This window comes from Bombus vosnesenskii, unplaced genomic scaffold (assembly GCF_011952255.1).
Source record: "Bombus vosnesenskii isolate JDL3184/JDL3185 unplaced genomic scaffold, Bvos_JDL3184-5_v1.1 scf7180000013431, whole genome shotgun sequence".
NCBI classification, from domain to species: domain Eukaryota; kingdom Metazoa; phylum Arthropoda; class Insecta; order Hymenoptera; family Apidae; genus Bombus; species Bombus vosnesenskii.
Window position 1 is genome coordinate 1,355,170 of NW_022883046.1, and position 27,395 is coordinate 1,382,564.

A 27,395-nucleotide genomic window follows, 5' to 3' on the forward strand; every position below is an offset into this window, starting at 1 on the left:
CTAGCGGATAGTGCCTCTTCAGCCTGCGAGTCTGGTCCGTCGTATCGAGTAGTCCAGTGATTAGGGGGTTTCGGGGTTTGTTGATTCTTTTGCTGTATCTGTTGCTATATTTTGCTATTTCCTCTTTGACGGTGGGTATCTTGAGGTCGCGGTGTATTGTTTCATTGGTTACATACCAAGGTGCGTCAATTAGGGATCTTAGCGTTTTCGATTGAAAGCGTTGGAGTATTTCAATGTTGGAGTTACTTGCTGTTCCCCATAGTTGGATTCCGTAGGTCCAGACAGGTTTTATTACGGTCTTGTAGAGGGTAATTTTATTCTGTATATTTAGTTTGGAGCGTCGGCCCGTGAGCCAATAGAGTTTTTTTAGTTTGTCCTTTAGTTGCTTCCTTTTATCTGAGATGTGTGTCTTCCACGTTAGTCTCCTGTCCAGGGTCATGCCCAGGTATCGGACTGTGTCCCTGCTAGGAACTGTTGCATTGTTGATGGTGACCTGGGGGCAGGTTTGTTTTCGGAGCGTGAAGGTTACATGTGAGGATTTCTTTTCGTTGACTTTGAAGCCCCATTTGTGAAATCACTTTTCCATGGAGTCGAGACTTCGCTGGAGAGTGGATGAGGCTATTACCGGGTCAGCGTGGGGAGCTAATATCGCTGTGTCGTCTGCAAATGTCGCTATTGTTATATCATTTGATATAGGTAGGTCGGCAGTGTAGATGGAGTACAGTAGGGGTCCGAGGACACTACCTTGGGGTATGCCGGCTTCTATTGGGAATGTTGCGGAAGTGGCGTCTAGGTATTTAACCATGAATTGCCGATTGGTTAGGTAAGATTTTAGGATGGAGTAGTAGGGGTGGGGTAGGATCTTTTTAAGTTTGTATAGTAGCCCTTCATGCCATACTTTATCGAATGCCTGTTGGATGTCTAGGAAGACCGCTGAGCAATATTTTTTCTTTTCGAGTGTTTGGCTGATCGTATGAGTTAGGCGGTGGATTTGCTCTACTGTAGAATGATGTTTTCGGAAGCCGAATTGGTGATCTGGGAGTGTTTTCAAGTTCTCTAGGATTGGAAGGAGTCGGTTCGTGAGCATCTTCTCAAATAGTTTGGACAGGGTAGGTAAAAGACTGATTGGGCGATAGGAGCAGGTTTCGTATATCGGTTTACCGGGTTTAGGGATGAGGGTAATCAATGAGATTTTCCAAGCCTTAGGATAGTGTTCCAGGCGAAGGATAGCATTAAAAATCGATGTGATGAGTGCTATCCCTTTTGTGGGAAGTTCCTTGATTGCTCTATTGCCTATTAGGTCGTGTCCTGCTGCTTTCTTGGGGTTTAGGCGACTGATTGTTTCTATAGTCTCAGCAGAGGAGAAGGGTTCGATAGGAGGGGACATTTGGAAGGGGGTGTGCAGGTATTCAGTAACGTCCGCGGCGGTTTGGGGGGAATGGGGTTTGAATACTTTTGACAAGTGTTTTGCAAACAGGTCGGCTTTTTCTATGGGGCTTCGCGCCCATCCACCTTGCGGACGGCGGATAGGTGGGATTATTTGTGGGGGGCGTGTGAGTTTCCTGGAGGCCTTCCATAGTGAGTAGTTGGCGTCGGCTGTGGGGGATAAGCTGGCGAGGTATTTATGGAAACAGTCGTTTTTATAGTTTCTTAGGGTTCTGGATAGCTTTCTAGTTGCGTTGTTAAGTTTGCGTTTGTCCTCCGGTGTTCTATGGGTCTGCCATACTCTTCTTAGTCTTCGTTTTTCTGCTATTTTTTTTAGTATGTAATGGGGATATTCTTGTTTGCTGTTAGATGGCTTTGTCGGTGTGGAGAGGCGGATTGCGTTTATTATGCTCGTGTTTAAGTATTCCGTGGCTGCTTCGATATCTTCCTTTGTTTTTAGTGGGGTGAAGGCTGAGGTTGAGTGTGTAAAGACTTCTCTGAAGAGCTGCCAGTTGGTGTGTTGGTTGTGAATGGTGCCATTAGGTGTATTCTCGATGATTGTTGAACTGACTGTTGCTATCACGGGAGAATGATCAGAGGAGAGATCAGCCGAGGAGTTGATCTGGACGTGTCTTGATGGGATATTTTTAGTTATGAAGAAGTCGAGAAGGTCGGGTATTTTGTTGGTGTCAGTGGGCCAGTATGTGGGTTCGTATGTGGTGAGGTAGTTGAGGTTGTTGTTTGTTATGCTGTTTAAGAGGTTTTTGCCTCTTGCTGTAACCAGTCTGCTGCCCCATTGGATGTGCTTGGCGTTATAGTCTCCTCCAACTATGAATCTGTTGCCCAGGGTGTCCAGGAAGTTATCAAAGTCTTCTTTGGCGATGGAGTGTCTGGGAGGGCAGTATACTGCTGAGGTGGTGATTGAGCCATGACAGTCTTCTATTGCTACGTTTGTTGCTTGGAGGTAGTCTTTCTGGAATGATGGAAGTTCGTAGTGCCTAATACTTGCTTTGATTATTATTCCGGTGCCACCGTGGGCCTTTCCGCTGGGGTGTTGGGTATGGTAGAATTTGTAACCATTTATTTTCAGGTAGCTCTTGTCGGTGAAGTGGGTTTCCGACACGAGCATTACGTCGATTTGCTGGTGTTTTAAGAAGAGTTCTAGTTCAAGTTTGTGTTGCGCTAGACCGTTGGCGTTCCAGAGTGCTATGCGCCTTGGTTTTATTTTGAGTCGGGGCGTGCTAATTTTTCCACGATGAGTGTTAGTAGCGATAGCAAGTGATTTATTTGCTCCGATTGTTTCTCTATTAGCTTTTCAAGCCTTGAGGAGTTGTCTGTGTTTGGTGGGTTGGGGTCACTGTTTTGGGGAAGGTTCCTTTGGCTGTTCGGGTTATTTTGGATGCCTTGTACTGCTTGGGCAAAGGAGGTTGAGGTGGAGATGAATTTGGTAGGACTGTGCGTTTGGTTGGTTGAGGGGGTTGGGGTAGTCGTGAATTTCGGCGGGCTGGGTGTTTGGTTGGATACCTCTTTTGCTCTGGGCTTAGGGTACCTGTTCGTGTATAGTGTTTTATATGCTGGGCAGCCTTTGTAGTTGGCAGGGTGGTCCCCTTGGCAGTGGATGCATTTCGCTGGGGTTTCCGGTGATTTGGCGCACTGGTCAGTGGAGTGAGAGCCTGCGCATTTAACGCAGCGGAAAGTATGGTTGCAGTATTTCTGCGTATGACCGTACCTTTGGCACCTTTTGCACTGCACTATTTCTTTTTTCACGAGCGGTGGTTCGATCTTTACTATCGCGTTCATTAGGCGACTGATGTTATATATTTCCTTATTGTTCGGTTTTTGTTTAATGTCTAGGAAGAATAAGGATAACGGGTCTTTCGAGACTCTATGCCTTATATTACTTACGTTGACGACTTCGTGGCCGAGTTTTGAGAGTTCGTATTTTAGTTCGTCTATATCTGCTGAGTGGTGTATGTTTCGTAGGACCACCCGGAAAGGCCTTTCCTGTTTAAGTTGGTAGGTGTGGAAGTTGGCGTTCAGGGTCCTGAGTGTCTTGGTGAGTTTTCTGTAAGCTTCTGGGTTCGTCGGTAGTATTTTCACCTTGTTGTTGCTTATCTTAAGGTTATATTCCTCCTTGCTGGTATCTCTCTCTAGGGACTTGGTCATTGTCTGTATGTCAATGACGTCGTCCACAAAAATTGGTGGGGGAGGGGGGATTCTCTGTGAGTGTTGGTTTGATGGCGGTTCTACGATTTCCATGGCGTCGTTTGAGGATTCCAATACGGCGAACCTGTTGTGTGTGTTTATTTGCGTTGCTGGTTCTATTTTCCTCTTCTTTGTAGTGTTAGCGTCGTTAGTGCGGAGAGTTCTGCTACACTTCTGCCACGGGGGGGGGGGTAGCTCGGGGTAGCTGCGAGTCTGCTCCGGAGAGCCTGGTCGCGGTTGCTGGGCCATCATCGAGCTAGTTAATTCGGAATGAACAACTAGTCGTGAGGCTGTGAGGCTAGTATTCGTGTTGGGGTTAGGTGCGTGGGATTTTCTTCTCCCTAGGGGGTAAGGGGCACTTAGCTGTGTTCTCTTTCGACGTTTGGGCGACACGTGTTGTTTTCGAACTACGCTGGGCACTAGAGACACGTCTGCACGCTTCGGCACTCCACAGCGAACTGGGACTACGGCTTGACACGGGAAAGTTAGTTTTTCTCACGTACGATGCTTCTTACTAGCAACTTTCTATCGAGGGCGGTTAAGACCCTTCCTAGTCCACCAACCTTCGTTTGTCCAATCCGAGGCAATGTATACTGCCCTCACTTCCTGACCTAAAATGGCATGAACAAATCCGATGATCCTGTCACGTAATTTTTAGGGTTGGTTGGTGGAAATAAAATATAGTTGAGTCGTAACACAACAATTAACTTTGTTTTAATCAACCTTTATTGTGAATTCACCAATCACAATGTAACACGCACTGAATTAACATAAATCACAATTCACTCCAGCCACGTTATGTAACACTTAGTTACAACAATACATTAAGTACGCGACTTATAAGGGTAGAGACCGATATAGATATGTTGACTATTCTAAGGATACAGAATAAGTGAAGTTTTACTGACGATACTGTGTCTGAGGAAAGCTAGGGGTGGGTGTGTCTAAGCACACGGGACTATCGGATTTGTTGATGACGATTTTGGTTAAGGAAGTGAGGGCAGTAGACACCATCTCCGATTGGATAATAGGACGGTTGGTGGACCAGGAAGGGTTTTAGCCGCCCTCGCGAGAAAGTTGCCAACCGAACATACCAGATGTGGAGAAAACCAACTTTCTAAGCTAACACGTGGTAGACAATAAATGTAAAGGGAAATTTAAGACAGGAAATACTCGCTTGGTCCGAAGGACCTTAATTATAAAAATGCCAAGGTCCCTGGTGGGCACTTAAGACTATTGAGGGTGAGCGCCAAGGATATGCAGACATCTGGGTGCCATCCTGTCCGTGGTGTGTGGCCTGGTCTCTGATATGAATTGACGTTACAATCCCGTGCGCTAGACACACCCATCACTAGCTTTCCTCCGACACAGCATCGTCACTCAACTTCACTTCTTCTACATCGTTGGAAAAGTCAACTACTAAGTCTAACGCTAATGCCTATCGGGGCAGTCTAAGCATAACGCGAGAGTCGGTCTCGGTATTGTCGAGCATACATTTCGTCTCCTAAATATCTTATAGTGCCACGTCCACTAATACATTAAATCCAATTATAAGAGCCCTGCTCTAACGTACATATCTATCTTATCTTCGTGCGATAAGTGATTATCTCTCTATCTATGTTCATCAGTGTAATCTAAGTGTTGGAAATATATAATTTATAATTCTGTGAATCACAGTGTTATACAAACTCAATCACCCCTATTATCTCAACGGAAATCAGGGGATCGATCAAGTCGTGGTGTCGATTGTTATAATCGTAACGGGAATTTACGACTCCCGTTGACGTCTCTCCTAGCGACTACGTCTCCCCGCGATTGGTCGAACAAACACTAGTATTTCGATCCCTATATTAATTACTTGTCTCAGTTACTTGCGTTAGTTTGGGTAGTTTTGTGGTAGATAGTCTGTATAATAAGCTGCGAATATATCGTATCACGTTATAATATATTACGTTATACTATACCGCGTAATAAAATACCACGCTATATTTCATTACGTTATATATTAATACGTTATAATGTATTACGATATAATGTATTACGCTACATATTATTACAATATACAGTATTACGTTACAACGTATATCGTATTATAGTACTACATTATATAGTATTACGAATTATAGTACTACATTATATAGTATAACGTTATAACGTATTACGTTATATAGCATTACGTTATATGGCATTACGTTATATAGCATTACGTTATATAGTATAACGTTATAACGTATTACCCAATATAGTATTACGTTCAAAGTATTACGTTATATAGTATTACGCTATATAGTTTTACGTTATATAGTATTACGTCATAAGATAAGTGTTACGTTATGTGTTACGCTATGTAGTATTACGTTATCTAGTTTTACGTTATATAGCATTACGTTATACAGTATTTCGTTATAACGAATTACGTTATATAGTATTCCGTTATATAGTTTTACGTTATATAGAATTATGCTCTATAATATAACAATATATAGTATAGTTTGTCACGTCATCGAGGGGTGAAAATGGAAACACGAGCGATCTACAGCAGCCTCGTGCAGAAAGACACCGCCCTTAGCGACGATATGGAGTCGCTATCATCAAAATCAGACACGGAGTCTTCGATTCAGTCATTGTCTGCATGATCAACGGAATCTCCTTTACCGGAAGCATGTGTGCTCAATTAGTAACATTTCTACTTCGACTAGATTTTTCAAGTGTTAACCATTATCACTCGCACCTATATTTAAGCGTATACAACAATTAACAAATTTTTAATACAACGCTATGTTATCGATACATATCGTATCATCATCGTAATATATATTATTCTTATATTTAAGGTACAAATGCCATATAACTCATTTGAAATTGCATTTCTTGAAATCAATCGCGCTATGTAATTCACTAAATCAGATAACATATACAACATAAGATATTTTATTTTCTTAATCCTATATCTCAAGAAATTAAGGAATTTTGCAAACATATTAATTTCAATATAAAAATATTTCTTCGAACATGATGCATTTCATCATCATGCAAGGATTATATGATTTGTAAGTCTGTGGAATCAGTGGACAAGTGTTGAGAACTGATGGGGTGTTCTGACAACTATCGATCTCATTTGAGGAATTCGTCACGGTGGTGATAACGTGAAGATTATTCCGCTTCGGGTAACTCGCAGGTGTGGCCCCTTTCGGCAATGGCGAAAGTGGCGTCTTCGCATTATGTCCAGAAAAATGACTCTCCGATATGATACTCCTGCTCTCAGGTGATCCAGGCGGCGTGGTATAAGACAGATTGAACGTTGAAATGCTGATTGAGGAGGAAATGCTCCTAGATAATCCGATCATCGTGGATTTCGAAACCTCTGCTGTAGGTTTTGATTCGAAATCGACTCTGTTGTTCTGGACGGGATTCAGTTTCTTCCGGCCCAGAAGATCGTGAGAGGTTGTCCTCAAGTCGCGTATAGACGATAAGCAGAGGATGTGAGAGGTTGTCTGATTCACGACGTTTGGTGGCGCTGAATCAGATTGTTCAGATACTGACGATGCGAACGTGGTTTTCGTCAAGTCGCGTGTAGGTGACACGTTGCGAGCGTGAAAAGTTTTTTGATTCAAGGCGTTTGGTAGCGTTGAATCCGATTGTTCAGATACTGATGATGCTAATGTGGTGTCGTCAGGCCGCGTTTAGGTGACACGTTGCGAGTGTGATACGATGAGTTGCGAATGGGAAGAGTTTTCTGATTCAAGGCGTTTGGCAGCGTTGTATCAGATTGTTCAGGTAGCGACGATGCTATTGTCACGTAAAATACAAAGAAATTTAAGAAAAAGAAGAAATTTTATTTTTTTTTCTGGTTTACAATACACTTCTGAGCTCTAGGCGTGACTGTTCAAGACTGACTTGGATGATTTTAGGGGGAATATTTAAATTCTTTTATTCGTGGGAGTGGGAAAAGGCTTCGATCATATATTTCTGAGAACGGATAGAGTGACCGGATGTTATCCCGATGGTCACTCATGCTAAGGCGCTTGGAATTTCGCTATCTTATCGCTTTGTTCAGTCGGATTTCATCTGTGACAAGGTCCTCCTTTATCGCGGTTCTCATACCTAATAAGACGATCGACAGAATTCCGATCCAGTTGCTCGTGTCGTGGCATTTAATCGCCGCTTTAAGTTGTCGATGTAGGCGCTCTACCATCCCATTGGACGCGGGATAATAGGCCGTCGTGCGCAGATGTTTGACGCCGAGCAACCGGCATAATTCCTCGAATAAGCGCGATTTGAATTAACGTCCTTGATCGGTCGTAATTTTCAAAGGTACGCCAAAACGAGATATCCAGGTCGAAAGGAGGGCCGAAGCAACGGTTGGCGCTTTCATGTCGGCGATAGGAATGGCTTCAGGCTAACGCGAAAAACGGTCGATACACGTTAAACAATACTGGTATCCTTGCGAATATTGCATGGCGATGATGCTCGAACCGGCCTGCTAACGTTTCGAACGTTCCGACGGGTAAGGATACGTGCCTGGTGACTTTATTGCGCTGACACGGTATGCATTGTCGCGTCCACGTTCGGCAATCTTTATTTACGGACGGCCAGACGAAGCGCGTCGTCACCAATTTTTGCGTAGCGCGCATCCCTGGATGGGAAAGTCCATGTAGCGATTGGAATACGTTGCGCCGTAACGGTTCCGATACGTACGGTCGCACGGTCTCGGCTGTAATATCGCAATATAACTCGGCGCCTTGATCGGGGAATCGTACCTTTTTCAAATGCAGCGCGCTCAAGTCAGCGTTGATAATTTCGCGCAACACGCTATCCTTCTCTTGCGCTGCAGCTAGCGTATAGTGGTTTACTGATTTCCCGATCGCTTCGATGCGAGATAGAGTATCGACTACGCTGTTCTCTACCCCTTTTATATGTCGGATATCCGTCGTAAACTGTCCGACGTAGTCCAGATGTTGAAACTGTCTTGGCGAACACTTATCGAGATTCTGGTTGAACGCGTAAATTAGGGGAAACTTTTAAATTATATGAAGTTGCTCGAATATTGTGCCAGGTCCCTTCCCTTCGTTGCCCATCAATATCCCCACTAGCGTGCGTTCATTAGATGTGCCGCAGCGGTTGGCGCGTGTATGCTCTTCCGAGAATTCGGCGGAAGAAGCGTGAAGATATCGATGGCACATTGGGCACGTCGGTGTTGCGCTCTGACGATGTCACGTAAAGTTGGTACTTGGGTGGTAGTATGCTATGATGATAAGGTGGTGATGTGACCAAAAGTGTCCGGAGGTCGGCGGTCGATGTCTTATCACTGATGTAGGTTGAGATGTGATTGATGTCACAACGGCGTAGTGCTTTGTATCACGAAGCCGTTGGAAAGTTCCGTGGCACGTGCCGCCACAAGTATTAAGGTATGATTAACTTGATTAATGGCCTATACAGCAATTGCATTTTTTATTCAAAGTGTGTGATAAGTGATTTGGAAAATAAATAAATACGTAAAAATAACGATTTTAGAATAAAGTACTATTTCCAGAATAGAACTGAGAAGAATAATAGACACTGTAGACTGAGATTTAAAGATTTTTTTTTATTTAAAGTTGTTTATTGAGCCCAAGAATACAGTTTTAGGTACATATTCACAATAAACGGTGAATTTTTGTAATGATATGTTAGGCAAAGGTACCGATACGCGGCGGTACGACGTAGCCATCCTGTATTATGTGTCGGCGCTTTACATTTTTCGTTGTATAATACAATTTTTGGATTTAAGCCGCTGGGGAATGGAGCTTTTTTTATATATTTTTTGTTTTATTTTTTTCTGTCCTGAAAACTTGGTCGCAAAACAGGACGCTTCGGTAGTCTGTTTTTTGGGTTCTGTGTAACTTTGGGGAGGGGTGGGATGAGAGGGAGGGGGCGGGGGAGGGGGATGTCAAATAGATTTATTTACAAATATTTACAGTATTTACAGTTTACACCTGTGTTATGCGGTGTCAGAATTGAGTTCTGTCGGTTTATTAATGTTCTCTCTTATTTTATTATGGATTCTGTATCCACCAGTATTTTTTGTATTTTTTCTGTGTTTGTCTTTGGTGTCCGGGGGAGGGCCATGTTGTATCTCCATCTGGTGTCTGCGGTCTGTCCATTTATGTTTTCTTCGTAGAGTATGGTTTTGATCCCTATTTTTCTTTTTATGTGATAAATTATTGGGATGTTATTTTGGTCCTGAAGGTAGTTTTTTTCGTCTAGGTATAGGAAAGCTTCTGGGGGGATGTGGCCTGTTGTCAGAGTGTTTTTGTAATATGCGTTGTTAGGAAATAGGCAACTGAAGATTAAGCTGTTTTCTTTTATTTTTGCTGCTTGCGCGAAGTGGTTTCTTATTAGCTTTAGGATGTGACAGTCTATGCGGTGAATGTTGGCTAGGTCGTATATTGTTTTGTTTTTTACATATTTTTTGAATCCGCTGTGTTCGGATCTGTAAGTACTCAAGCAAGCCCTGATGCATTTTCTTTCGAATATGCGGAATTTTCTTTCGAATATGCCGCTGTGTGGAAATCGGATAGGTTTCGGAGGTAGAGAGCATGTTTACCTGAGTGTATCCTTTTGATATGGAATTGATTGATGTTGGATACTTTCTCTATGAGCGTTACTGTGTCCTTTGGGTCTTGTAACGTTATGTTGATAGGCGGCGGTTTGTATTCCCTTGTAGTGGATGGGGCCTTCGTACGCTCCTCTGCGGTGTATCTGGTGGGGTGTCCGTCGGGTGCCCGGGCCCCCCTTGGTGATGCTGGTGGCACTGGACCTCCTGGGTCGTACAATGAGGCCTGTCGCCCCTGCGGTGTTGATTGTTTTGGCGGTGTGGTGGGACTGTGTTTTCCCATTTTGCCACGTAATAGTTGGTTTTTTTGTCTTATTTGCTCTAGCGTTGAGTTTGATGTTGGGTAGTTTGCTGGTCCCGGCTGTGATTGTGGATGTGGTTCTGATTCTAGCAAGCTAAATCTGTTTTGTGTTGTGATCGCTGGGGGCGAGGCAGCTTTTATGGGTCTCATGTTTCTGGCTTTCTTAGTACTTTCGTCCTGGGCGGAGAGATACTCTTGTTTTGTGTTTTTTAGGATTTCTTCTAATCCTTTGGTTCTGGCAACTAGGTTTGGTTGGGGGTTGAGTTTCCGCGTCTTTTGCGCGGAAAGTCTTAAGCTATTGATTACCTTGGCCGCTTTTTGCGGATTTATTTTTCTTTTGGTGGGTTTTCTTGTTAATTCTAAGGTGGGTTCCGCTGCCTTGCTTTTTGCATCATTCTCAGTAACTTCTATTTTTTTACATACTTTTCTTTTCTTATCTTTTCTTAAATTTTAATTTAATTTTATTTTTATTTATTTTATTATTTATTTATATTATTTATATATATTTAATATATTTATATTTAATATATTTATTATTTATATTATTTATTTATATTATTTATTCCTTGCTAGGAATTATTGTGTTGTTAATGGTGACCTGGGGGCAGGTTTGTTTTCGGAGCGTGAAGGTTACATGTGAGCATTCTTTTTCGTTAATTTTGAAGCCCCATTTATGAAACCACTTTTGCATGGAGTCGAGACATCGCTGGAGAGTGGATGAGGCAATTACCGGGTCTGCGTGGGTAGCTAATAGCGCTGTGTCGTCAGCAAATGTTGCTATTGTTATCTCGTTTGATATAGGTAAGTCGGCAGTGTAGATGGAGAACAGTAGGGGTGCGAGAACACTACCTTGGGGTATGCCGGATTCTATTGGGAATGTTGCAGAAGTGGCGTCTAGGCATTTAACCATGAATTGTCTATTGGTTAGGTAGGATTTTAGAATGGAGTAGTAGGGGTGAGGTAGGATCTTTTTAAGCTTGTATAGAAGCCTTTCATGCCATACTTTGTCGAATGCCTGTTGAACGACATCTAAATGAGAAGAAGAAAATACAGCAGTACCCCGGCAAGCGAGATCTACAGCCAGCAGCTATAATTATCACGGATATATGAAAGAAGATGGAGAAAAAGAAAAAAAAAGCGTGTTTCGTCCAGAGCCTGCTAGTGGACTCATCAGTAAGGTTACCCAGCAGGCTCATGCCTTAGACACAACAAGAGAAAATAAAGCGTGCGTGTTTCGTCCTAGGCTGCTAGTGGCGGACTCCTCAGTAAGGCTCTCACCTAGCAGACCTATACCTTAGACACTCGGATAAGAGAAGTTGTGTTGGAAGTTATATTTATTGAAACAGACAGTGTCAATGTGACCACTAGTGAGAAAGCATTAACATCGCTAGCCCTGTGTTGATATCGATGGCCCTCTGGTGACAAGCGTAAGATGTATTCTACAAACGTGTAATTTAAACTAAACCATTGTGATGAGTTATAAATAGATTGTACATTTATAGTAAATTTAAAATTTGTAGAAATGCACAGATTGCATAGAATAATGTGCAAAGATATCGAAAATATTGAAAGTAAAGTTTCTGCTATAATGTTAAAGATTAACATAATAAATGAGTTGTGATACTTAATTGTATTGAATGAAAGAAATTTCTATTTAAGTTCAATTTCCATAATTGTATTTCTGTAATAGTGTTAAATAAAGCTACGAATTTATATAAACATCCACGCTCTAATCATAATAGAGTATCTAATATAAACAAAATTAGAAGAGTATGAAAAAGAATATCGGACGTTAGTGAATTCCTGTTTACATATCGTTAACACGATATATTTCAAAGGAAAAAAACTAAAGAAAGAAATGCACGCTGTAATGTTTCTAGCCTGATGTTTTCTTTCTTTTTCCATATTGTTCACGTACGCAGCATCGTGATGAATCGAACTGTTGAATCTCGGTGACAAATAACAGGAATTACGTGCTGGGTGCGAGAGGACTTCTATTTGCGCGTTCAATTGCTCGCGTTAGAATATCATGGTTCGTACATCCTATACATCTAAACAATTTTCAAACATGAAATTACACAGAAACATATGTCGATGATATTTGTCATTCCTACGATCTATTTCGCATGATCGTGCTTCTTTCCTAATGCAAATTCAATTTATAATACGAACTAAGTTTCCTTTATTGTTGTCAGTTCCGCGTATTTCTAAATTGCCACAGTTTTTCGCTCTTTGTTGCAAAACATTGAATCATAGCGTGAACCAAGTTTCTTTTATTAGATTCATTGACCGTTATCAGTCCTGCGTCTTTTCAGTTCGTCACTGTTTTAGTTTAGGACGATGACTGGCTTCAATATACTGTTCGCATGTTTGGCGTTAACCTTTTGAGTGCTGGATACTCCCGACGAACGCAATCCGCGTGGACGGCACGCGCTTAGCGGTTGCGATGATTGAAGACGGAATACTTTTTTTGCTAGTGTGAATTGTGTTAATTGAGTACGCATGGCGGAACTAAGTTATAATTGTAATTTCTGTACACCAAATGAAATAATAGTTCATAGATAGATATTTATTTATTAGTTAGTTATTTTCGGACATTAATTATTCTATTAAAAACATTAAAGTGTAAAATATATTCAAACTTGAAATTGTGTTATTGAATCTAAATATTTGAGTCCAATGAATATAACAAAAATTATGGAAAGTTCTTTACGTATATTTTAAACAAAGAAATATTTAGTTTTAAATCACATGCGCATTACATCTACACTAGATTCATTTCACAAAATAAAAACTTTTATGTATATTGATAAAATTAAAATTGTTTAATTATTTTTGTTGAGACATGTATAATTTTCTGTGCTGGGCTGGGTTAAATGCGTAGTAGAGATACTTGTATGCGGGTATCGGTGTGTGGAGGTATGTGTGTGCGCGACGTCTCGAAAACAGATGAATGTAAACTATTCAGTCGGTTATAGGTCGGGTATAGGAGAAAGTGCCGAGACGCGCGCAAGTGTGTATCCATGAATATATAAGAAATCGTCCATGAAATAAGTATATAACTAGTCTAATATTAATTCCAAGTGTAAATTTAGTGTTCCTGTAACATTATTTCGGCTTCAAAGATCCACAATTCTCAACAATTTTCTAAAAACTTTGAGCAATTCAAATCGACTAAAATTAGAAGTTCATTTGGGTGTGGTAAGTCTCAAAACAATCATCGATACATAAACCGACATCGCATTTTCTGCATTCATATCGCGTATCACTTCGTTTTTTATGTTTCGCGCAAACAACGCATTTTCTTCGTGATAATTGTGCCTTGTCCGTTTAATTTGAACATTTTGATAGAAAATGTCTCTCTGTTAAACGAAACGGTATATCTTTCGAATCTTTTTTACCGCCACCCACAACGTTTCTTCCTTGTGGATATTTCCGTAAAGTATCTTTTACCATTGCCAAATGAAATTCATTAAATTTTTGTTTCGTACCAGTAGAATTTTTGTATAGGATATATGCATTGTATATTGCTAAATCTAGCAAACGGAAAAAAGTTTCTTATACCATTTTATGGTTTTCCTTGTAGAATTAAGTGTACTTAAAACCATATCAACTTTGTCTACAGCACCCATGTAAGAGTTATAATCTGTAATACACGATGGTTTGGTTTTCTTTAACCCTGTTCGATAGTTTCGTTTTTCCGTTTTAATCAACCTAGCTGCGTGTACAGTGGATAGCATCCAGACATCCTTCTTGTCACGCCATTTCATCGTCAATAAATTATTCGTAGATCGGTAACAAATTTCACCTTTCTTCAAGCTTTCTTCCATACGGGGCATTTCGCTCCTATTTTTACGAACAGTTCCGAATGCATTGATTTTGTGGGCTTGTATACCAATTGTCCGTAATTAACGTATGACCCTTCTCAAAGTACGGTTGAAGGAGTGTCATAACAACGTTTCCAGAAATCCCAAAGGTTGAAGTATTTTGATTTATCTCTGTCTTTTTTCCAGTATAAAAATAACATCTTAAAATAACATCTGCCTTTATATAGTACGAGGCTTTCGTTGATGCACAGATTTTCATATGACTGTGAAAAGGATTTCTTCAGTTCGTCGACTACTGGTCGTATTTTTATTATCGGGCCATCGTTTATTACGTTATGATCATTGAAGTTTAACATTTGTAATAATAACATGTACCTGTCTGGTGCTATTATTTTCCGGAATATACTGGTTTTCAGCATTTCATCGGTGGACCAATACTCCCTCAAAGAGAGTTTCCTTACCCGCGACATTAGCATTATAGTACAGAAAAATCCGTACATTTCGCAGACTGAGTCATTCTGCCAATTGTTCAAACGCGAATTCGTTTTACATGCTTCATGATCTTTTACATTCTTGAAGTAGTTGTTCGTCTGTTCGGTAATTTGAGAGACCAATTCCTCCGAGAAGAAAATTTGGAAAGCATCAAAAGGTGTTGACTGTGCGGTCAAATGCACTTTTACTCCGGAATTTCCATCGTCAAAGATATGTAATATGGGCGTCAAATTCTTCTTCGTCCACAAGAACATTTCCGTCCGTTTACAGTTTTCGATATTTTGAGTTAAATGCGGATCTTCCTCCTCCGAAGACGTACTCAATGTTCTACACCGTTTTCTATTTTTATTTCTACGTGTACCTAATCCATTATTTATATAGTTTTCCACATTTTCTTCGGAGTCCAATGAATTGTAATTTTCATTTATTTCACTATCTCTTGCAGTATATTCTTCAAGATTATTCGACATTTTTTAATATATTAAAAATAAAAAGTAATACAATGATTTATATAAACGTCAAGGAGGTTGAAAATATTGATAAACACATATATGGGTCCTTAGTCCACACAGATAGACTCTCGCTGGACTCGTATATGCGTCCATAGCATTCAAAGGGTTAATTGTCCTCCTGCATCCATCAGTTCAAGCGGGGCGCACTAAAAGTTTGCACTTTAAGTTGTCTGCAGTTTCGAAATTTTACGCGTTTGGTAATTATGAGTGAAAAAAGCGGTCACGCGTGACCACATAAAATTGAAAGGAACACGTTTGATTTTTTATTTTCGAGATGGTCACGAAGTTAATGGGAAAATTCCACCTAAGTATTCACTTCTTCACCGGTTTTGTTTCTGAAAAATGCTTCATTAACTTCGCGAATATTCCAACGACTCGCTTCACGTACAAATGTGATAACCAGGATAATCGTGAAACAACCAGCGAAGACGAATTAATTCATCACTCTACTGTCAATTCTCTAAATATAATAACTTCTTTCACTATAAATGTTTTATAGCAACCTCGGATGTGCCCTTGCGTCCACCACACTGTGGTTTCAGCAACGTTACGCATACCAGGGTGGTTGGTGGTAGACCAGCTAAACTTGGTACGTTTTATCTATTCCTTTCCGATTAATAATAAGCGATATACTATGAAGGATGAAATTGAAAGGCACTAATCAGCACATCAAAGTACGTTTCAATTAAATTATATAATAATACAACGGTTTCATTGGTAGTAACTTTGTTTATTAACTTGAATTATTTCCTCCTTTTAGTTCATGTTAGAAAGAATATGTTTTTACTTGAAATTAATAGGGATGGCGATCAAAAAGTGTTCGGGAAGAAATTACATATTCGAACTCTAGAGTTCAGTATACTTCAAGTGGAAACTGTATAGAATTAACTAATAAGTGTTGTTCCATTGAAGTCAAAATTCAATTTCTCTCTTAATCAAATTTCTATCTGAGAGTCTGCATCGTCGAATGTCCAATGGATAACAATAATTTCTAACTCATCACGCGAGAAAAAATTATGTATGTTCACAACTATGTCTATTGCATTTTAGGTGCTTGGCCATGGATCGCTGCAGTAGGATTCCGTAATTACTCAAACCCGCATTGGGTAACACAATGGCTGTGTGCAGGTACCCTAATATCGGCTAGGCATGTTTTGACCGCAGCACATTGTGCAGATAACGATCATTTGTACGTGGTTCGTATCGGGGACTTAAATCTAAAACGAGATGACGACGGAGCGCATCCTATTCAAATAGAAGTCGAATCTAAACTAATACATACCGATTATTCTGCCGAGTCGAACAATAATGATATTGCTATTCTTAAACTGAAGGACAATGTTCCATTTTCGGGTAAGTCTTTAAATATTGTTGTGTTTCTAATATTTATGCTACTGGGTATTGCTGAAACTTCTTACTGTACACATATATTGTATCATAAAGCATGTTCAATTCTTTCTCATACTTTTCGTCATTCGTTTCCTTCACTTTCATTTATTTTCTTATTTTTCAGAGTACATACATCCCATTTGTCTCCCCATAGAAATAAAATCCCTTCGAAATAAAAACTTCGTGGGCTATAACCCCTTCATTGCTGGATGGGGAGCATTAAACTTTAGTAAGTGATATCAATTCTATGATAAAATGAAATAGTTTCATTCTTAAATATCCTTCTCATTTTCTTTGTAGGTGAATCATATACTAAGGCATTAATGGAACTGCAACTGTTAGTGGTTACCAACGCCGTATACGAGAAAGGATTTTAATAAAGAAATAATATAAAAGAAATAAAGAAATAATAAATAAAGAAATATGCGCCGGCGGAGACCCTCGAGATGGAAAGGATGCTTGTGGAGTAATTACATTACAGATTTACTATAAATTATACGGTGTCTGAGGGTACATCAATTCGAATCAACATCAAATCAACGTCTTGAATATAAAAAATAATAGATAAACACAATTTAATAGTTTTGCCCATTTCTCACACATCATTATGGTCCTTAATCTAATTTCCTTCTAATCTTAATTTTTTTCAGAATACATATAATATATACATTCTAAATTGGAATATTTCAATACATAAATCAATAATAGATTATTACTGTATATAAGTATAATTTCAATACAATTCGATTGAAATATTTGAGTAACTATGATTAAAAATTTAACCATCATTTCAGGCTGACAGCGGAGGACCACTGATGATACCACAGCAATTCACCTACTATCAAATAAGTGTTGTGTCATCTGGTCATGAATGCGGCGTACCTGATTATCCGGGTATTTACACGAGAGTCACGTCGTACCTTAATGACTTCATTATCCCAGTGTTACAAAATTATTAGTGTCCCATAAATATCATTTTTCGTGCACGAAAAATAAAGTTGGAATGTATTATTGTGGAGATAAGAGGCAGCTCAGATTTATATCGTCTTTTACATCAAGAATTATAGTCTTAAAATGCATGAAATGTAACTTTGAAACGACACTAACTTTTTACGTACGCTATACTTGCACGACTTAGATACGTAGAGATGATAAACGAGCATTTATTAAATTTTTACAAATTATATCTAAACTAATAATAAACCAACTTTTTGAGAAGTTCTGTAAATTTTGTTTCTCATGTATCAAGAGAATAATTAAATATTTCACTTAGATCGTATACTTTTTGTATGTACATACAAAATTTTGGACTACTCTGGAACATTTCATAAAATAGAGAGCTTCTAGAGGTTCGGACACAGAAAGTTCATAAAATACAAGATAAGTCTCGCATGTTCCAAAACTATTTTTTATTCGTTAAAAACTTACTGTCTATTCATGCAATCACGTGCATCCCCGGAACATTACTTATTCTTTTATCACTTCCCAATTAAATGCATTATTTCTGCATGTTTAGCTATATGTAATAGAAATTTCCATTCAGCCAAAGGTATACTTACACATTACAGATACTTACGGGACATAAATTCCCAATCTATCATGATGAATAAAAAAATGTATACTGTTAAATCAGTTCATTTTTTATTGTATGTAAGTACACATGTACGTGACGAACATTATCTTTGTATGCCTTGAAGGCTTCAACATAGGCCATGTTTACCATGTTCCATACATATTTTATAAAACTACTTTGTACGTTTCTTTAAAGTGTTAATCAAAAGGCTGATTTGACAAAGAAGAAGTGGCGCAATGACACATCAAGGCCACAGCCTGGTGACATTTTGATTATGAAGAAATCATCCCTATATTTGCTGAGGTATATATCTTTGACTATGCTCTATTGAAAATATGTAATTACTAGAATATAAACAATTAATTTTTAATGAGACTGTACCTTGGGAAGAAAGAATGGGTACCTTGATATCATGGTTTCTACATCCTATACATCCAATAAATTTTGGAATATTATACATTGAAGAGCCAGATTATCATGGTCATGTGATTGGAATAAAAGGACCTCAATGTGATCATGGAATAGCAAGTTAGACAGAATAAAAGATTTTACAAACTATGTTAATAGCTCTGATTATATATTTTTGGGTACCCCCCCCCAAGATTACACATTTTCTCTAATTCTGGTATGTTGCTTCATCGTATGAACCATTAAGTCTATTTGAATTATTAGTAACGGATTAAGGAAAGAAACAAGTAATTGTGTTAGGCAAGGAAGAAATAATTTATCAAGCACTGAATTGCTGCCTTCTTTTACTGCAACACAAAACAAAAATTCTGAATGATATTGATAATTATGGATGAACGATGTTAATAATTTATGTCTCTTTTCAGATTAAACAATTTTCCGGATTTATTCATAATTTCGAAGAATATGCTGGTATTCAAAGAATAAGGAAAAGAATGGACCAGTATAGGAAATCTCTTTTTCATTGTAGGTAACATATACTTCATTCATTGCATGGTTCAACGTATTTTTGAACACATGTAACTGTGTTATTGTGTTAATATTGTGAAAATTCTTGTGTGATTTAAAAAAAGGAGGAGAATTGACACCTTCGAATGACATTAGAAATATTTCAATATAAGCACCATTGTCGAAGAATTAGAAGATTTTCGTAAAAGTGAGCATAAAAAAGTTTAAAAACATCTCTCATCGTGACAGGCATCTCTCAATTAGCCGTCAAATGTGTAAGTAAAAGGGTCGTAAGATTGATCGAATTTGGTTTTTGATAATTCTGTGACTACAGATCAATCATTTTTAAGATCAATTAAAGTTGCACTTGTCACACAACTAAACAGTTTTTATCGTAGAAGTAACTTTTATGTGATGTGTTACGTGCAAAAGTGTTTATTTCTGTTACCATGTTATTGGTATTTTACAGATTTTAGTACTAGAACTATCAACAAGTAATGTACGACTGAATGCGCTATATAATACATAATTGTAAGAGAAGCGACAAAATGATGGTATAAATAAGTACTTAGAAGGAAGTTGGTGCAACTGTATCTTATTTTTCGAAGAATGGTGAGGTAAGTAGGAATAGAAACAATAAGATTTGAAGTTATGTAGCAAAGAGCATTCTGTTATAAATCTTCCTATGTGCATATAGAAACGTGTTCTAATAATTACAAATATCCAGATTTTTCTCTAACTAGTTATCTGAATTAATGACTTTCCTATTTGTATTTTCCTTCTAAGTTCTCTGTAGTCATCTTATTAACTCAACAAAGATCAACGTTAATTTTTGCAAAAGGTAATATGACGCTTTTTAGGGAATTGCACAAATGAAAGTTTCAAAGCTCGTTGTTGCGACGAGTTTAATCGTTGTAGTGTTAAACTAAACAATTTGCAAAAATGAAATTACACTGAAACGTATGTCGATGATATCTGTCATTCCTATCATCTATTTCACATGATCGTGCTTCTTTTCTAATGCAAATTCAATTTATAATACGAACTAGGTTTCCTTTATTGTTGTCAGTTCCGCGTCCTTCTAAATCGCCACAGTTTTTCGCTCTTTGTTTCAAAACATTGAATCATAGTGTGAACCAAGTTTCTTTTATTAGATTCATTCATCGTTATCAGTCCTGCGTCTTTTCAATTCGTCACTTCTTTATTTCAGAAAAATGACGGATCGCAAAGTGTTGTTTGCATGTTTGGTGTTAATTACTCTCCTGCATCCATTAGTTCACATGGTGTCTGGCGAAGGTTTGCACTTTAAGTTGTCTTTTTCCATGCACTTCAGATTATAATACGACCTCGTCACGGAACCTTCGAGCTATTTCGAAATTTTACGCGTTTGTTAATTATCAATGAAAAGAAAGAAGCTACGCAATACCACATAAAATACAAACGATTTTTATAATTTTTTATTTTCGAGATGGCGACGAAGTTAGTGGCAAAACTGAACTTGATTATTCACGTCTACTTCCTCGGTTTAGTTTCCAGAAAAAGATTCGTTAACTTCGCGAATATTCCAACGACTCGTTTTATGTACAAAATGAACGTGATAAACATTGCATCACGTCCATGAAAACTATTGGCGTAATGCCTAAGATAAAGATGCAAAGATATTCTCGGAATTTCCAATGACAACTTTATAGATTTTTAGTTTAATGTCAGTACTGCATTTGAATCACTTTTACCTAACTGTGTTACATACTGTCGCTGAGAATTTTTCTAATTCCATAAAATGATTCACTAAAAATTATCCTGAATTCCTATATTATATTTACCGCAGAACAGAGAAAGTGTTTATTTAAAAAATGAGGTTGAAGGTAGTCCTTGTCTTTCAAGTATGGCTAACACAATATCTAATCAATTAAAACTTTATATTTTCACGTCAAAAGTTGTCTGTTGGGCAATCCGGTGGACTTGATCGGCTTTTTATTTCGAAAGTTGAGTAATCGGTGTCGCGTTCTTACGCATATTCGAACTGTATAAATGTTTTATTTTAAAATTGTTTGATCCAGAATGTACAACACCGAACAATCAAACAGGCAACTGTCTCAACATTAAAACATGTAACCCTCTGCAAGAAATACTGCAGACACAGGGTCATACAGCTACCGATTTTTTGAGGCAATCACTATGCAGATATGAGGGGCATGCTCCGATCGTTTGTTGTCCAAACGATCCAAACAAGGAGAAGAGAGGGATTTTAATAGAAACTGTGTATAAGTACGTGCCCTTGCGTCCACCATATTGTGGTTTCAGCAACGGCGAGCATACCAGGGTGGTTGATGGTAAACCAGCTAAGCTTGGTACGTTTTATCTGTTCCTTTCCGATTAATAATAAGCGATTTACTACGAAGAATGAACTTTAAAGGTACTTACGCGAGAGAAAATGATGTATGTTCGCAACTATAACTATTGCGTTTTAGGTGCTTGGCCGTGGATCGCTGCATTAGGTTTTCATAATCCCCAAAACCCAGATACTGAACCAGAATGGAAGTGCGGAGGTTCCCTGATATCGGCTAGGCATGTTTTGACCGCAGCACATTGTGCAATACGCAGTGATTTGTACGTGGTTCGTATCGGAGACTTAAATCTAAAACGAGATGACGACGGAGCGCATCCTATTCAAATGGGATTCGAATCTAAACTAATACATCCTGATTATACTCCCAATATACACAATCATGATATTGCCATTCTTAGATTGGTGGAGGAGGTGCCATTTTCGAGTAAGTCCTCAAATATTGTTGAATATATGCTACGAGTATTAATGGAGAATCGTTTCCTAAAATTTCTTACCATACACACATATTGTATCATAAAACATGTACTATTCTTTCTTATACTTTTCGTTATTCGTTTTCTTCACTTTCATTTGTTTTCTTATTTTTCAGAGTACATACATCCCATTTGTCTCCCCATAGAGGAGTCCCTACGAAATAACGACTTCGTGGGCTATAACCCCCTTGTTGCTGGATGGGGAGCATTAAGATATAGTAAGTGATACCAATTTTATAATAAAATTAAACAGTTCCAGTCTTAAACGTCTTTCTCATTTTCTTCGTAGGAGGACCACGAAGTGATGTATTAATGGAAGTACAAGTGCCAGTGGTTAGCAACGCCGAATGCAAGACAGCTTATTCCAAATTTCCTAATGCACCTATCACTGATGGTGTAATATGCGCCGGGTATGCTCAGGGTGGAAAGGATGCTTGTACGGTAATTAAGTTACAGATTAACTACAAATTATACGGTGTCTGAAGACGCATTAATTCGAATCAACATCAAATCGACGTCTTAAACTTTAAAAATAATGGATAAACACAATTTAATAGTTTAGTTTAATATTTAATAGTTACTTAATAGTTTCTCACACATCATTATGGTATTTAATCTAATTTCCTTCTAATATTAGTTATAGTATAATTATTTCAATATAATTCGATTGATATATTTCAGTATCTTTGATTAAAAATTTAACGATCGTTTAAGGGTCATAGCGGCGGACCACTGATGATACGACAGCAATTAACCTTCTACCTAATAGGTGCTGTGTCTTATGGTCATGCGTGTGCTGTGGCTGGATATCCTGGTGTTTACACTAGGATCACGTCGTACCTCGACAACTTCATTCTCCCAGCCTTGCAATAATACGATTGTTATTGTTCCATAAATATCATTTTTCGTGTACGAAAGGTAAAGTTGGCTTTTCTTATTGTGGAGATAAGAAGCAGCTCAAATTTATATTGCTTTTTACGTCAAGAATTATAGTCTTAAAATGCATGAAATGTAACTTTGAAACTACACTAATTTTTTACCTATGTTATACTTGCACCACTTAGATACGTAAAAATGATAAACGATCATTAACTAAATTTCCATTAATCATATTTATACTAATTTTGATAATAATAAACCAACTCTCTGAAGGTTTCTATAAATTTTCTTTCTGATGTATCAAGAGTCTGATTAAATATTCCACTTAGAACGTATACTTCTTGTATGTACATACAAAATTTTCCGGCTGATCTAAAACGCTTCATAAGATAGAGAGCTTCTGGAAGTTCGGACACAGAGAGTGCATAAAATACAAGATAAGTTTCGTGTCTTCCAAAACTATTTTTTATTCGTTAAAAATGTTCTGTGTGCTCATACAATCACGTGCAACATCGAAACTTTACTTATTTTTTTATCACTTTCCAATTCAACACAATGATTCCACATTTTTGACTATATGTGTAATATCAAAAGAAGGGGAGGGTATGCGCTTGGTCTATCATATATTTAAGTTTGAGTTTTCTGGGGATAGTATAAATCGTAAATTTAACATATAAACTAAGAATCGTAAGAGTGCTGGGGAAGAGAGAAAGAGAGAGAGAGAGAGTGTGTGTGTAAGTAAGAGGGTATGCCTTGGTGACGTCAAAGCCAAATGAGTAATGGAGTGAGAGAAGGGTGCGAGTGTGGAGGCTCAGCATTTTTTGACCTGTGAAGACAGACGTTGTAAGCCGAGTGTTAGAATAAGACGTACGAAGATATTGTAGTCAGTTTTTGCATTGGGTATTGCTTGTTAAAATAAAACTAAACTTCACTTCAAATAGAACATCCTTTCTTGTCCTTACTCTAGACTATTTAGATACTACATATGTAAGAGAAATTTCCATTCAGCCAAAGGTATACTTACACATTACAGATACTTACGAGACATAAACTCGCAAACTATTGTGACGAATAAAAAATTTAATACTATTAAATCTGTTTGTATTTTGTTGCATGAGAATGCATATGTACATTACTTTGTATGTTTGTTTAGACTGTTAATCTAAAGGCTGGTATACAAGGAAGAAACTTTTTTTTTTTTATTTAGTTGTTTACATTCACAATTTGTCCAATTTGAACATTTGGTAGAAACAAGGAAGAAATGACACAATGATGTAGTCTGGTGACGTTCATGAATATCAAGGAATCACTCTACATTCGCTCAGATATATACGTCGGAGCTAAAAGGTATAACAAAGGTGCCTAACAAAGGTATGGGGTAATAGCATAACTTTCCTTTAAAAGAAATAGTTGTAGCGGCACTCTACAGTAAACATTCCAACGGTTTCTGTCGCATGACTCGTGTAACGTCAATTCACATCAGAAACCAGCCCACTGCAACATTAGAGGCCAGATGTGTGCGGGCCCTCACGCTCGACATTACAAATTAATTTAAATTTTATACATTTTATATTGTGATTGAAATTTTATTTGATTAAATTGTGATATTTCCATTGAAATCAAAATTTTTAACATTTATTTAGTATTTCAGTTAGAATTTTAATTCAGGAAAAGAATGAATTTCTGTATGAAAATTAAAAAGACTTAGAATTTTAATTTAGTTCGAAAGCTTCAGTGTTAAATACTTCTATGTTTCGTCCTTGGCTTAATTTGACTTTAACTAAGACCTAATAATTACATTAATGTGCGTAAATGCTTGAAAATGCCACATAATAGTATCAGCTTCTTTTAAAAAAATTTTATAGTAAAATCTTTATAAATTTGTAATATTTTTTAGACAATTTGAATTCATTATATTATACATCATACATTGTAGTCATTTCTAATTAAGTTACTTTTGCGATGTTTAATTTTATTTTATGTATATTCTTATAACTCTCTATGTTACGGCGCGTACGATGGTCCGTGCGCTGTCTGAAACTTTATACTATATACTGATCTACTATATACTATATACTATAAACTGAATCCTTTGATGTAATCTTAATAGCTTGAAGGAATCTCTAACCCTGTAAGTGTTTTCGGTTTATGGATGGTCCTTAGAACAATCCTTAGGTTTATTGTGCACTCTTACAAATTACGGAGAAAGCGGGTAGTTATTTTTCCAATAAACAATGCCATCCACGAGCCACGTTGGTAGGAGGCTTCCTCATCCTATCTCTATTCATTAACGTTGGCTATAACCAATGGGCACCCTCACTCTCCTAACGAAAAGTGTGAACAACGAATCCACGTTCTTCGTTCAGAAAGCACGCCCACATCGAGATTTCCTCTCGTGGCGGCACACGAGAACGCAAATGTCACCACTTGATACCAACTAGTGTCGGACGACGGCAGCGCAATGGTTAGCGCCTTAGAGTACAATCGTTCGGGTCCCGGGTTCAAATTCCGGCGCCTCGTACTTTTCCGAAGTCCGATTTTTCTTCTACGACATCTAAATAAGAAGAAAATACAGCAGTATACACCCCGGCAAGCGATATCTACAGCCAGCAGCTACAATTATCACGGATATATGAAAGAAGATGGAGAAAAAGAAAAAAAAAGTGTGTTTCGTCCAGAGCCTGCTAGTGGACTCATCAGTAAGGTTACCCAGCAGGCTCATGCCTTAGACACAATGGAAGGAGGGAAGAAGGTTTATATATATGGCAGGAACATTGAAAACGGATTCCTCCCTCCCACACCATTGCCAACGGCGGGACACTGTATCCAAGGCCGGTCGAATCTCCTACCCTCTCTTGCGACGTTTCCCAGTGGAGCTGCCTCCCACTCCGGATCAGAAGGGGATATTTAGTACTGACTTAGATCTAAATATGTACATGTCTCTTAACCTAAATCGGCTAGTAAGGTTCCCGGACACCCAGTGTGTCGCCATACACACACTACGGTGAAGCGGCGAGTACCTTTCTAGTATCTTACCCTATACCCTGTAAATCATTAAAGCTTCTGTAATAGCGGACTTTCCGCTTTCCCTTACAAGGATGTTCAGAAGGGATTTTTATCAGTTGCATTGCTTGATCGTTGCATTGCTTGATCGTTGCATTGTTTGGTCGTTGCTCTTGCGCCAAAGGCCGCCCATGGGTAGTCAGTCCTCCGTCGCGAAGCTCCTCCTTCTTCTTTGTCAGTCCATCTTGCCCATATGACTCAAGCATAGGGGGGATGGATGAAGTAGGGTGGATGAAGAAAGGAAATGGAGAAGAGAGAAGTAGTGTTTCGTCCGAAATCTGCTAGTTGGGACTCTTCAGTAAGGCTTACCTAGCAGACCTTTACCTTAGACACTGGGATAGAAAAACTTGTGTTAGAAGTTATATTTATTGAAACAAACAGTGTCAATGTGACCACTAGTGAGAAAGCATTAACATCGCTAGCCCTGTGTTGATATCGATGGCCCTCTGGTAACAAGTGTAAGACCTATTCTACAAACGTGTAATTTAAACTAAACCATTGTGATGAGTTATAAATAGATTGTACATTTATAGTAAATTTAAAAGTGTAGAAATGCACAGATTGCATAGAATAATGTGCAAAGATATCAAAAATATTGAAAGTAAAGTTTCTGCTATAATGTTAAAGATTAACATAATAAATGAGTTGTGATACTTAATTGTATTGAATGAAAGAAATTTCTATTTAAGTTCAATTTCCATAATTGTATTTCTGTAATAGTGTTAAATAAAGCTACGAATTTATATAAACATCCACGCTCTAATCATAATAGAGTATCTAATATAAACAAAATTAGAAGAGTATGAAAAAGAATATCGGACGTTAGTGAATTCCTGTTTACATATCGTTAACGCGAGTTCGCTATGGAGTGCCGAAGCGTGCAGACGTGTCTCTAGTGCCCAGCGTAGTTCGAAAACAACACGTGTCGCCCAAACGTCGAAAGAGAACACAGCTAAGTGCCCCTTACCCCCTAGGGAGAAGAAAATCCCACGCACCTAACCCCAACACGAATACTAGCCTCACAGACTAGTTGTTCATTCCGAATTAACTAGCTCGATGATGGCCCAGCAACCGCGACCAGGCTCTCCGGAGCAGACTCGCAGCTACCCCGAGCTACCCCCCCCCCGTGGCAGAAGTGTAGCAGAACTCTCCGCACTAACGACGCTAACACTACAAAGAAGAGGAAAATAGAACCAGCAACGCAAATAAACACACACAACAGGTTCGCCGTATTGGAATCCTCAAACGACGCCATGGAAATCGTAGAACCGCCATCAAACCAACACTCACAGAGAATCCCCCCTCCCCCACCAATTTTTGTGGACGACGTCATTGACATACAGACAATGACCAAGTCCCTAGAGAGAGATACCAGCAAGGAGGAATATAACCTTAA

The 27,395-nt window shown here is 38.5% G+C and overlaps 2 protein-coding genes across 2 annotated transcripts; both read left to right on the plus strand.

Annotated features, from left to right (window-relative positions):
* The first annotated feature begins 13,468 nt into the window (after nucleotides 1-13,468).
* LOC117238101 (venom serine protease Bi-VSP-like) lies at nucleotides 13,469-17,123 on the plus strand. The gene is made up of 5 exons (XM_033502738.1): nucleotides 13,469-13,539; nucleotides 15,857-15,946; nucleotides 16,408-16,710; nucleotides 16,871-16,975; nucleotides 17,047-17,123. The coding sequence occupies exons 1-5, from the start codon at nucleotides 13,476-13,478 to the stop codon at nucleotides 17,121-17,123; spliced, it is 639 nt and encodes a 212-aa protein (XP_033358629.1). The 5' UTR covers nucleotides 13,469-13,475.
* Nucleotides 17,124-19,139: 2,016 nt separating this feature from the next.
* Nucleotides 19,140-23,327, plus strand: LOC117238063 (venom serine protease Bi-VSP-like). The gene is made up of 9 exons (XM_033502630.1): nucleotides 19,140-19,252; nucleotides 19,360-19,509; nucleotides 19,704-19,851; nucleotides 20,445-20,530; nucleotides 21,295-21,585; nucleotides 21,706-22,008; nucleotides 22,174-22,275; nucleotides 22,347-22,498; nucleotides 22,772-23,327. The coding sequence occupies exons 3-9, from the start codon at nucleotides 19,844-19,846 to the stop codon at nucleotides 22,928-22,930; spliced, it is 1,101 nt and encodes a 366-aa protein (XP_033358521.1). The 5' UTR covers nucleotides 19,140-19,252; nucleotides 19,360-19,509; nucleotides 19,704-19,843; the 3' UTR covers nucleotides 22,931-23,327.
* Nucleotides 23,328-27,395: the final 4,068 nt, after the last annotated feature.

Coding starts and splice junctions, on each gene's coding strand:
- LOC117238101 (XM_033502738.1), top strand. CDS start 13,476: ATGAATGTAAACTATTCAGTCGGTTATAGGTCGGGTATAGGAGAAAGT. Junction 13,540..15,856: donor AAGTGCCGAGACGCGCGCAA/GTGTGTATCCAT, acceptor AATGTTTTATAG/CAACCTCGGATGTGCCCTTG. Junction 16,711..16,870: donor GGACAATGTTCCATTTTCGG/GTAAGTCTTTAA, acceptor CTTATTTTTCAG/AGTACATACATCCCATTTGT.
- LOC117238063 (XM_033502630.1), top strand. Junction 20,531..21,294: donor TCACATGGTGTCTGGCGAAG/GTTTGCACTTTA, acceptor TGTTTGATCCAG/AATGTACAACACCGAACAAT. Junction 21,586..21,705: donor TGGTAAACCAGCTAAGCTTG/GTACGTTTTATC, acceptor ATTGCGTTTTAG/GTGCTTGGCCGTGGATCGCT.